Here is a 13,289-nt window from a genome sequence, read left to right as displayed (position 1 = left end):
CTCCTATTCATATTCTAGTTCTGTATTCAATCAGTGCATGGTTATTAGGGTAATTTGACCTTAGCAACTAGATTGTTGAAATTACAAACTGGAGAGCTGCTGAATAAAAAGCTAAATAAAAAATGAAAATCAATTGCAAATTATCTCAGAATATCACGCTCTACATCTCTTCTACCCTTTGAATGTGCCCCAAATAATCCCATACAACCAAATAGATATAATTTTTCTAAGTAACAGTAACATTTACAAATACCTCCGTAATTGATATATATATATGTGATTCCTTAGAATGAAGTTTTCTTTCATTGTGCAATCCCCTTTAAAGGGCTAATGCAAAAATAAACCAAATACCCATAAAGTAGATGTCAACATATTTAATCTGGTGTATGTGCATGCAGGCTGACTACAATCCTCAGTTTGCCGACTGGTCAAGAGAGTTAAGAGGACAGACACTACTCCATGTGAAACATTTGGATAATTGGATATTGCTATATGCACGCAGAAACTATGATGCTGCCAATACTTTGACACAAAATCTGTTCAAAGTATCCGGTCAAATGGGGATCAGGATGAATAAAGCAGTCATGTAAGTGATGTAAAGATATATTGTCCCTCTGTAAATAGCATAATTAAACAAGGTTAAACTTTTTTTCTTTTTTTGTAAGGATGGAAGTAGAAGACACTACAGATGCATATATAAAAGTTTTGCAGCAAAAAGTAACACCTAATGTACAGATGGTAAGTATGGAAACCTATTTATAGTATATTTTGCATAGCATAGTGCAAAATACACTGTGTCCATGTGAGAATTGACTCTGAAGCTTACCATGATTTTGTTCTCCATCATCATCTTGGGGTACGCAGGGACAGTGGGATATAGTTGCAACCACTAGGAGGCAGGACACAAAATTACCTAGCTCTTCCACCATCTATATCCCCACACAGGCAGAGCCATGAAACTTTTTTTGTTGTGTTCTTAGGATGTTCTGTTCTATCTGTATTTTTCTATTTTGTTTCAACTGTCAGTAATCCTGACTACAGAGGATGTTCAGGACTCCCACACAAGTCAGTGGTCACCATCTCCCATCAAGGAATTGCTTTCTCAGGACCACTTGCCTTGTGGAACGACCATCCAATTCTGTACAATCTCTCCTTCCCTCTACTACTAGGAAAACTCGCTGTCTCCAGTGCCTTTAGGTTAACAGTTTAAGGTTTCGCATAGGTGATGGGCAAAGTTTTTTGCCACGTTTCACTGAAAAAATGGCCATAGATTCAAATGTATTGTAAAAAAAAGTTGCGTGGCTTGAAAAAAGTTGCTGTGAAAAATGCTTATGAATATCAATGCTTTTCACAAATTCAGTTTTTTTTCTCATTTTGTGGCAAAGCGACGCAGCACAAATTACCCATTACTATTTACAAAGAATTCCTTCACATGATATTGCTTAAGTGGGGAGTGCTATAGGCTTAGATCACAAAGACAAGGCAAAACCGAAAAATAAAAAACATCATCCGCCAGGACTGGCTCTTGCCATGGAAGCACTTTTGTCCACATGGAGTTACATCTGATGTATGCCTTCCTACTGCTTTCTCTTCTTAGAATGATCAGACATTAACAAACTATACACTATACTTATCTTATTAGAACCCAGATAGCCTTGTCACACCTGGTTCTCAGATCTACTGACCTTGTCTGTTGCAGAGTCATGGCCCTTCTGTTTCTTATGAACCTACTCACCCAGGGTCCAATAAAGCACCCCAACCCGTGCAAACGCAACTTGATGCTGTTGAGACCCTCATCCTAAAGCTCAATGGCCTCTACAATGAGGAGCAGCTTGTAAACCCTTACCATAGGTTTTGGAATGTTTATCAGCAGTGGTGTGACTGTTTTTACTTGGACTTAGAGGCATTTTTCCTGGCAGCAATTCTAAAAAGTTTCCAGGAGGGTCTATCCATGTGACTTTGCCTGGGACCTCTCAAATCACAAGTCTTGGCCCTGATGGCAATCTTCAAAAGCGGCTAGCAGTTTTCCCAGATGTCAACGCCTTTCTTGCCTTGGCTTCTTTTTCGGACCTAGTTCCTCCTCCTTCCTGACCTTAGCCTTGCTCTGTGTGCCCTCATCAAATATATAAAGGACCATATAAGAACAGAAGAAATCCTATAATAAGGGCTCACGTAAGTATATTGGTTCAAAAATAGACAGACTTTATTATACCATCAAATAAAAATACACGCACTATTAAAATGACATACAAAAGTGATATATAGTAAACCCTCTCATAGATCTATAGTCCTATATACCCAAGTACAAGGAGAATAAACATGTAAATGAATCCGTTAAACAACATATCAGTAATATGTAATGAATCAAGATGATGGTCCCCATCCCCAAAAAATCACAACGTTAGACAAGAACCCAATATCCAAGCTCAAATGTAAAGGGGTTTTCTCTAGTTGGCCCTCCAGTCAGTGCAGACGTTAGGGTTTTGTCTTCATTCACCTCTGGAGGCAGGACAGAGAATTGAATATTGGTGCCTCCTGGTCCCTCCCACTGTATATAGTATAGTTCGTCTCTACCCTCTACCATCAGTTCTTTGTCCTGCCTCGGAGGTAGAGGACAGTTTCTCATTTCTTTTTTATTTTATTTTTTCCTTTTCTTCTGCAATTTATCATCTGGTTCGTACCATTCCAGTCCCAGATACAGGGCTACACAGAGCTGCCCCTCTGGGGTAATGGTTACACTCAGCAGACTAGGCACAAGGGCACACAGAGCTGTATGACCGAGGCCTGCCCTGTCAACAGGGTCTTGATGGGAAGGAGACTAAAAATCTCAATAACACTATGGGCATGCAGAGCTGCTTATTAAGCATACAGGAGGCACTCAGCGCTGCTCATTTATCACAGGAAGTACACAGTGCTCTCTCTTCAACAACGTAAGAACACTGAGCCACAAGTAAACACACAGCGCAAGGCACAGAGAGCTGCCACATTGCACTTAAAGAAAACTGGTAGGTTCAACAACAAATGTCAGGAGAAGCACTTAAAAAGAAAAAGGGTAGCTCTCAGCACACCAGCTCCAAGTGGTAATTACAGGCTCCATGGAGTAGACACTCTACGGGAGAGAACCGCGAAAACTTGCGGTTGCTAGGCACCGAGCATCACCCCCTTTTTGAGCGCCAAAGAACTATACTGACAGATACTGACATAAAAAAATTTCTTTTGGAATATATATTTTTTTTTTAAAGTTTTTATTTTTGGAATTTCCAACAACACACACATAGACAAAAATATAAACAAGACAAATCATATACAATGTTGGAATATATTTTTGAATATATTTATATATATCTACATTGAAAGTTACCTATAGGTCATGTTGATCGTTTTTCATTGATAATTCTGCTTTTGTAAGTAATTACTAGAAGTTCCTAAACCTGAATGTTTTGCCAACCTGACTGTCCATTCATAACCGGTCAGTTAGTTTCCAATGCCAACGGACTACTGCTGCACAAATATGGCAGCCCCGCGTAGAGGAACAGGGAAGTAAGAAAGGTCATTTCTCAGTCAGCCCTACCTGTCAGTGCAAGTTGACTGTTGTAAAAGCATCAGGCAAATACTTTTATGGCAAAATTATAAATAGCATTTTCTGATGTCCATGTTCCTTTAAAACAGATCATAGCGGAAGTGACAGGAGGCAAGAGTACAACAGAGAACATTTCACTCCTTTCGACCGTGCTCCAGAAACTCATCAACAGACCAGACCGTGAGACGAAGCAGACCTACCTGGCAACAACAACCATGCCAACCAAGAAGCCCAACATCAACAAGCCTGAGGACACTTACTCCTACAAGCAGTAAACAAACTGCTGCTTGAAGGGGTAATACAACGCGTACCAGAATCACAGAAATACAAAGGCTTCTACTCCAACTTATTTTTGGTACGCAAAAAGGAGGAATCATTTTTAGTGGTCCTAAAACAAAAGTTCAGGGTGGAATCCGTCAGATCAGTGATTGCAGCCATGGAACCAGAAACATTCATGATCTCAATAGACTTGCAGGATGCCTACCTGCACATACCCAGTTACCCTAATTTGAGAAATTTTGGTTTACTGCGCTACACTTTGGTCTCAGTATAGCACCACGCGTTTTCACCAAGGTCCTAGCTACAATAGTTGCTTACCTGAAATCTCTGGAAGTGCATGTAATACCATATCTGGACGACTTTCTAATAAAGGCCCCCACAGCAGCACAGGTGAGATACAGAATTCTTTTTCTGAGTGCTAGCACAACATGGATGGTTAATCAGCCACCGCAATACCAAGCCAAACAATCAGACTCCTGGGCCTACTATTCGAATACAAAAGGTATACCTACCCCAGGACAAAGCCAACACACCAATATGGGCGACCCAATCCTTCCACGCCAAGAAGAAGACCTCAGCGGAGGACTATCTTCGACTCCACTGACTAATGGTAGCAGCCCTAGAGCCTATACCCTTCGCCAGGTTCCATCTCAGGCCCTTACAACACAATTTCCTCCAGCATTGGAACAGGAATCATCAAGATCTACAAAAGATAATACCCTTCTCAAAAACCACAGGGACAGCTTCCTCTGGTGGACGAGAGGACTGCCTCCTACAAGGGAGAAGTTGAGCAAGCACAATCTGGGAAGAAGTGACCACGGATGCCAGCCTGAGGGGATGGGGGCAGTGTACAGAGAACTCACACTCCAAGGGACTTGGTCCAGTGAGGAAAGTCTCCTACCCATCAATGTACTGGAACTGAGAGCACTAGCACTAGAAAAATGGTCAACAATCCTACAATCTCAAGCAGTCCGAGTACAGTCTGACAACACAACGGCAGTAGCGTATGTCATCAATTGGGGGCACACGAGGCAAATTAGCCATGCAGGAGGTCACAAGAATACTAGCTTGGGCAGAACAAACGGTTACAAGCATTTAAGCGATATTTATCCCAGGGGTACAGAACTGGGAAGCGGACTACCTGAGCAGAATCAACCAGGGAGAATGGTCACTCAACAACTAAATCTTCCTCCAGTTGACCCGCAGGTGGGAGATAGATATGTTAGCCTCCAAGCACAACGCTAAGCTCCCACTATACTGTGCCAGAACAAGAGACCCAACGGCCGCATTAGTGGACACACTAGTTGTACCATGGAACTTCAGGATGTTGTACGCCTTCCCACCGTTGGTGTACGCCTTCCCGCCATTCTACCCAGATTTATCAGGAAACTGAAGCAGGCCAACACAACTACAATCCTCATAGCCCCAGACTGGCCAAACAGGGTATGGTATATGGATCTCATCAAGTTATTAATAGCCAGACCCTGGCATTTACCACTTTTACCCAATCTACTAACACAAGGTCCGATCAAGCACTCCAACTTAGTTATGCTCCGATTGACTGCGTGGCTCTTGAGACAGACTGGTGGACATAACACAGGTTTTCACAGAACATGATAGACATATTCTTACAATCCCACAAACAGTCTACAACTAGAGAATACCACATGATTTGGAGAAACTTCCTACACTAGTGCAAGCTGGGAAACATCCATTGGGAGGATGCAACTACAATGGAGGTGGTGGAATTCCTAACGAAGGGGTTTCAGAATGGACTTGGACGTTGCACCCTAAAGACACCAGTATCGGCACTAGCAGCACTGACACATACCAAATGGGCGGATAACCCCACCGTTACACCATAGGCAAGATAATGCAACACTCAGAACCACACCAGGTTTTCTCGCTAAAGTATGAACCAGGATATCTTACTTTTATACTGTCCAACTTGTCCATAAAGGAGAAGAGGCTGTCTCAAGATCAGCCGATTATAAACGCTCTGACACTCCTCTTGTCTTCCGCTTGTCAGTGGAACTGATGGTAGAGGGTGGAGACGAACTATATTATATATACAGTGGGAGGGACCAGGAAGCACCAAAATTAAATTCTATGTCCTGCCTCCAAAGGTGAATGAAGACAAAACCCTAACGTCTGCACTGACAGTTCTGGCCTACTAGAAAAGGATTTTACTGTACAAGTACAAGATCCCTTCATCTAGCCTAAGAAGATCTTAAGGCACATGTAGGACATATAATAAAAACAGGGTTCTCGCCTATCTCCAAACAACTCTGTTGCGCATTTCGCCACTTGGGCCTCCTTCAGGGGGTCAAACTCTGAAATGCCCAGTCATTTAATCCCAAAGATTTCACACCAAAAGCGCTTGTGCAAGCAATCCGTGCCACAAAGAGAAAAAACATAATTGCACGTAAAATGACGTCCTCATGCTCGTGTGTTGGAGCTTGCGCTCATTACCTATATACAAAGCTGCGTGCCATCTCGATACTTCAGACATGGTACACTCTTTTTACTAAAGCAAAACTACTGCATGTTAGATACCATTGCATATTAGACTACCCACGTAATACCAAACAAATTTGTCAACCAATGTCTAATGATCTGATACCAAAAATATTTAAAATAAGTACGCCCTCCAACAGCCTCCATTCGAGTCTATGGCATTGACACCCCTTTCCTGGCTCACACGGAAGACATGGCTGTAGCTTTGGTAAAACAAATATTTGCAATCAGAGCCTTTTCCTGGAAGTCTTTCTTATTTTCCATTCAGAGCAGTTCTGTGAACAGTAGTCTATTCCAGTTTTACTTCCTGACAGCATCTGACACTCTCTTCAGTAGTAAGTTTCTTCAAGCTGCGGTGGATACTCTTTCCACTTAAGCCTCTTCTTCCTGCACTATTCTCAAGGGGACAGCTTGGATATGTCCCCACTGAGTCCCACAAAATGATAATGGAGAGAAGGAGATTTAGTGTACTCAACTTTAAATCATTCTCTTCAATCACTTGGGGGACACAGAACTTTCCTCCCTGGATGCAAAGAAATTTCCTTCTGCAGACCTGGTCCTGGTATATAGTTGGGTAATTCCCTTTGTTGTGGTCATCTTTCATCTAGTTCAAGTTACTACTTTTACACAATTGCTTCTGGCACAGTACTGCTCCTGACTTTGTCTGCATGGAAATATAGCTGCCAGAGGAGGAGCTAGTTTCTTTGTTGTGTTGAATTGTGTATATTTTACATGTGTTCGGTTTTAAAGTTGGTGTCTAAAGGTGGCCATACACGGATAGATCCGCTCGTTTGGCGATGTCGCCAAACGAGCGGATCTCCCTCCGATATGCCCACCTTGAGGTGGGCAATATCGGGCTGATCCGATCGTGGGCCCTAGGGCCCAACGATCGGATCCTAGCGTTTGCCAAACGGGCGGTCGGATCGCGGGACCGCATCAACTAACAGATGCGGCCGCGATCCGACGGGATTTTTAATCCCATCCGATCGAGATCTGGCCGACTTTCGGCCAGATCTCGATCGGGGAAGCCCGTCGGGGGCCCCCATACACGGGCCAATAAGCTGCCGACACGGTCTGTCGGCAGCTTTTATCGGCCCGTGTATGGCCACCTTAAGAATCCTGCAGATATAAAAATAAGATTTCTTGGCAATAAGTTTTATAAAAGATATTTTGAATGGCATTTGACCCGTTTATACTCCTGTGTAAGAACTGGAATGATTGTATTCAAGACATCATAGGGTCATTTGCAAGTGCAGTGGGCTAAGTGCAATTTCAAATCTAATTGCAATGTTTTTACCCAGAACAAAGCAGTTTTTTTAGGGTTTCTGACAGAAATATAAATTTTTACTTGTTTAGATAACAGTACAACGCATACATATTTATTATGTTTTACCATTATACCAAATAATATCTGGGAGATACAAAAGTGAAAAGTGAAAGTTTTGAGTTTTTGTAAAGGTTGGTTCATCTTTAAGTTAACTTTTAGTATGTTCTAAACAAATTTGTATGTTTTAGTATGTTCTAAACAAATTTGTTCTGTTCTAAGCAAATTTTCAATTGGCCTTCATTCTTTATAGTTTTGAATTTTTTGTCTTCTGTTTCCATCTTTCAAATGAGGCACACTGACCCCCATCTAAAAACATGCTCTGAAAGACTACAAATGTATACTTATTGCTACTTTACTCCTCCTCCTATTCAGGCCCTCCCCTATTCATATTCCAGTCTCTCATATGGTTGCTTGCGTAATTTGGACCTTAGCAACCAGATTGCTGAAATTGCAAATTGGTGAGCTGCTGAATAGAAAGCTAAATAATTCAATAACCACAAATAATAATAAAAGGAAAACCAATCGCAAATAGTCTCAGTAAATCACTCTACATCATATTAAAAGTTAATTTAAAGGTGAGCAGACAGTCTAGAGTAAAAATATAGAATTAAAACTGTGAATCTGTGAAAATATGTACTCCAAAAACATGTTTTTTCTGGGGTCAGCATATTGAGTTTTTTTTTAAAATCTAATATGCTTTGGTGCTTTAGATTATGATTTTAAAATCTCAAAAACGTGTTTGCTTAAGAAAGTCAGAAAACAATTTAAACATTTTGCATCCCTTAATAAATTGTGAATTTCGGGAATGACAGGCTGAAGTAGAATAACTGCTACAGCAGAACCCCCATTTTACTTTTTTCAGGGAACCAGAAAAAATGGTGTAAAATCCAGGAAATTGTAAAATCTGGGAAATGTATTATACATAAAATATAGGTGGTACCACAAAACAACAATGTAAAATGAGGGAAAACTTCAAATCAGGTGATGTAAAATTGAGGTTCCACTGTATTTACTTTTTTATTGTGCTTCCACATGACACGTTTCAGGCATCAAGGGCCCTTTCTCAAGTGTGTACAGGATTAGTGCAAACAGATATTTAAGAGGCCACACAGGAAGTCCCATCCACCAATTGTCTCTGTGAATTTCATTAACCCTTACAGGTGTGAAGGTAATATACCAAAAGTGCAACAGTCCATCATACTTAGAAGGAAATTATATGGCTTCAAGTCTTTTGAAAAGGCTAATCACAAGTGCTGTAAAACATGGATTGTGAGTCCATACATACAATTACTAGGAACTGCTCTATATGCAAAGCCTACCTAAAGGGAAACTCTGGCTTCCAAACCAAAATTTGATAAAGAGACCCATATAACACAGAAACCCCTAATATACCCATCACAGTTACTTGTTTCTTCAAAAAGTATGAACAAATGCCATTTTCTAGCTGTTTAACAGTTCTTTCTGCATCATTTGAAATCCTGGCAGGGAAGGAGAGACTAAACACTGATGTTACAAAATTGTAACAACTTCTCCACAGCTTCCAGACAGCATGCAGGAACTACATAACCCACAATGCATTGCACTGTGATTTACCATTCCTTATTGAAATCACATGTGCAGGAAATTGGGGTTTGGAGGATGCAGGCTAAGGGCAGATGGCTGCTGTTACAAAGTAACAGTAGTTAGACAGATCAGCAGGGGGCTAGGCTTAGGGAACTGTTCCAAACCATTCAAAATCATGCAAAGTCTGCATATTTTTTAATTGATGTATATTGCAAAGTTGCTTGAAATTATGTTTACTTTTCAAAAAGCTTAAGTTACATTTGTGGATGGTTCCCCTTTAAGTACATAGTGCAGTCACATTCTATTTTTTAATGTGTCTAATAACTTTAAAAAAAAACTCAAATTGTAAAAATTGCTTGAATTTTGCTAGAGCAACTCCCATTGTCTTCTACATAAACTCACCAGTTTTTAGCTGCTCAATTTTTACGTTTTTTGCTCATATTAAATCTTGAACATTTGAGTTCTTCACAGTTTTATAAATGTATTTTGATCATGGTGATTTCTGTTCCTTTAATCTGCAGGTAGTTTGTCTTCTCTCTAGTAATCGGAAGGATAAATATGATGCTATAAAAAAATACCTGTGCGTTGACTGCCCAGTTCCAAGTCAATGTGTATTAGCAAAGACTCTAAGTAAACCACAGACTGTTGTTTCAGTTGCAACAAAAATTGCATTACAGATGAACTGCAAGATGGGGGGAGAGTTATGGACTGTTGAAATACCTGTAAGTTCTTGCAATATTTCATTTTTGGTTTCCTTTTTTGTTATTTACCAATCCTCAATGTTACTTATTTTCTTCATATTGTGATTTTCAATTATGCTCCCCTTGGTGTGTGTGTTCTGATCGGTAACCTATTTTGAAATATTTCTCAATTTACGAGTCTAATCGTCTAATCTTGGTGGCACAAGTGACAGAAGGGCTCTATTACTAAGGAGGCTTATTGTACAGTATGATACCTCTCTGCCTGTAGTAGCGAAATAACTAAATTTGAGCTAAATCGTAATGTTGTAAAAAGGCACAGGCCTGATGCATGTGTACGGTATTCACCAAAAGCACAATTCCTGGTATCACCCAGCAGGGGCAGTGTACAGTAAATTTGGTGTATATATAACTATTGCCTTTACAGTCCACTTTTCTATAGTCGGCCCTCCTGTCAGTGCAGATGTTAGGGGTTTTGTCTACATTCAGCACTGGAGGCACGACAGCGAATTGAATTTTGGTGCCTCCTGGTCCCTCCCACTCTATTTATAGTTCGTCTCCAACTTCTCTCAGTTCTTTGTCCTGCCTCAGAGGTAGAGTACAGTCTCTCATTTTTTCCCCTTTTCCTTTCCATTCTATCTTCCGGACTTAAATCACACGCTGAGATGCTTATCCAGTCCCAAGTTATGGGGTACGCAGAGCTGCAGGGATATTGGTTACAACCAGCCCACTCTAGACTATGCACAGAGACACGAAGAGCTGTCTGCCTAAGGCCTGCCCCATCAATGGAGTCATGACGGGAAGGGGACCGAAATTCTCCATCACAGCTAAGGGTACACAGAGCTGCCCCTGAGGCATGCAGAAGGGGTGCAGAGCTAACCCTTAAAGGAGAAGGAAACCCTAAAAATGAATAGGACTAAAAATGCCATGTTTTATATACTGAACTTATTGCACCAGCCAAAAGTTTCAGCTTCTCAATTGCAGCAATGATCCAGGACTTCAAACTTGTTACAGTGGGTCACCATCTTGGAAAGTGTCTGCGAAACTCACATGCTCAGTGGGCTCTGAGCAGCTGTTGAGAAGCTAATCTCAGGGGTCGTCACAAATTATCCAGCAGAAAATGAGGTTGGCCTGTCATACAAACTGATGCTACAGGGCTGATTATTAAATTCTGATGCTAATTGCACTAGTTTCTGAGCTGCCATGTAGTAATTATCCATATTAATTACTAATGAGCCTTATACTGTGACATTTATATTCTACGTGTATTGTATATTTTGAGTCGGTCCAAAAGCTCAGTAACTGACAGCAGCACAGATCATGTGCAGTGAATTAGTAGAAAAGAAGATGGGGAGCTACTGGGGCATCTTTGGAGACAGATCTTTACTGCTTAAGGGCTGTGATTGCCTGGGGCTGGTACAGAAGCACAAAACATAATGTACAACATTCTTGCTTACTTCTTTAGTTTAACTCTCCTTGTCCTTTAAGTAAGCGCAAGGCACGCAGATCTGCCATTTTGTGCATTTAAAAAAACTATAGGCTCACCAAACTAGGCACTGCTGAACTGGCAGCTTGCAGCACGCCAGCTCCAAAAGCAGTATGTGCAGGGGACTAACAGGTGGACACAAAAGGTCCCACGAGGTGCGCACGTAAGGGACAGAAACACCGGTTGCTAGGCAATGCGTGATAACTCCTCTTGTGCGCCAAAAACACTAGGTGCACCAAATAAACAGAAAGGGGTGTGAGTGCACCTACGTCACAGGCCAATTGCTGGCACGCTGATCTCAACGTGATCACACAAAATGGGGCAGGGAAGTATATAGCACCAACAATTGTGCCCAAATAGCAGACGGATTAAATGAGTAGCGAGTAGAGCCCCACGCTTGTAGCAGGACTGCAGAATAGTATGGAGGAAGCGGATTCACTGAACAACCTCAGAGAGGTAGCACAATCAGCACTATCACCAGGAGGAGCAGTAAAGAAACAGAGGAAACTAGATAAACTACCTAAATGCAAAGTTTGCAATACTCCCTAAGAAAGAAATTACTGCTCTGATTGCAAGCCTACTACAGAGATATCATCCATACCTGAGCCACCAGTACTGTCCCCACAAGTAATTCAAACCCAGCCCTTACATGGCCCAGTCTCATCACAAAGCACTTCATCACCAACACCAGGGCAAATTACTACTCAAATGCCTAAACCAGAAGGCCCTGCACCCATGCCCTGGGAATCTGACCCATCCTCACACACATAGACCCAGATGCCCACTCAGGAAAATTCCTACAATGGATTATGAAGACCGTACAATCCCCCCTCCCCTCAAGGAGGGCGCCAGATAATAAAAAGCGCAGAGCTACTGCTGTGCTAGCACTGACCTCAGAATCTGAAGAGGGACTATCCTCAGACACTGAGGGGAAGAGACACCGGGTCAAGACTCGGATAGCTCAGTACACTCCCAACCTCAATCTGCCTTTGACTCTGAGGAGGAAGGGCCATCAGCAGCAACCCCAGAAACATCAAAAAGACTGCTGAGACCAATGATGCAAATGCTAGAGATTAAGGACGAGATATCAGCCCTCTCTAGGGCAGTTCGACATCAAGGAGTTCAAAAGAAATCAAAATTAGCCTTCCGATCTTTAACGCCATCACACAAGCAATTGAAGCTGAATGGACACAACCAGATTGTCGGATCGCTCTCACACAAAGATTCTTTAAAATCCAGTACCCAAAGAGCACCAGAAAAAGTGGGACAGCTCCTAAGGTGGACTCTGTGGTTTCCTAATTGAAAAGAATGCCAATACCTGTGGTTGCAGCAACCACAGGTATTGGCATTCTTTTCAATTTGGATTCACTACTGGTGTGTTGCTAGGACAGTGCCATATACCTTTATCCCCTGAAGTTTCCTTACTATCACGGCAAACAGCCTTACTAGCAGAGGAAGCTGCATTCAAGGATCCACTTGACCGTCGCATGGAGTTGGTCCTCTAAAGAGTCAGGCAGCTGCAATACTCAGACCTGCGGCAGCCTCAGCGGGGCTAGCCTGCACTGCCAGACATTGGGTACAGGAGTTAGACAGGCATCCACCACCATCCAGATAGCAACAAACTGATGTGGAAAGACTGTCCACTGCTCTGACCTTCCTGGCAGAGGCTGCAACGGAGGTCACCAAGCTGGCAGTTAAAACAACGGCAAACGTGGTGGTGGCGCATGGAGCCCTATGGCTAAGGCATTGGACGAGACATACAGCATCCATGCTGAGACTATTATCTCTAAAATTCACAGGCGAGTCCCTATCGGACTCGGCTTAAAGCAGATCATAGCA

General features: G+C 42.0%; 1 protein-coding gene across 1 annotated transcript in view; it reads left to right on the top strand.

The window, feature by feature from the left end:
- Nucleotides 1-13,289, top strand: part of LOC108716375 (piwi-like protein 1) — a 101,506-nt gene that overhangs the window by 67,998 nt on the left and 20,219 nt on the right. Inside the window, exons 13-15 of the mRNA XM_018262473.2 lie at nt 399-586; nt 666-738; nt 9,788-9,988. Of these exons, the coding sequence (XP_018117962.1) occupies nt 399-586; nt 666-738; nt 9,788-9,988 (462 nt within the window). The remainder of the gene's footprint in view (nt 1-398; nt 587-665; nt 739-9,787; nt 9,989-13,289) is intronic.

This window comes from Xenopus laevis, chromosome 1L (genome assembly GCF_017654675.1).
Source record: "Xenopus laevis strain J_2021 chromosome 1L, Xenopus_laevis_v10.1, whole genome shotgun sequence".
In the NCBI taxonomy this organism is placed as follows: domain Eukaryota; kingdom Metazoa; phylum Chordata; class Amphibia; order Anura; family Pipidae; genus Xenopus; species Xenopus laevis.
Note: the sequence above shows the minus strand (reverse complement) of the source record. Positions and strands in the feature narration are given on the sequence as shown.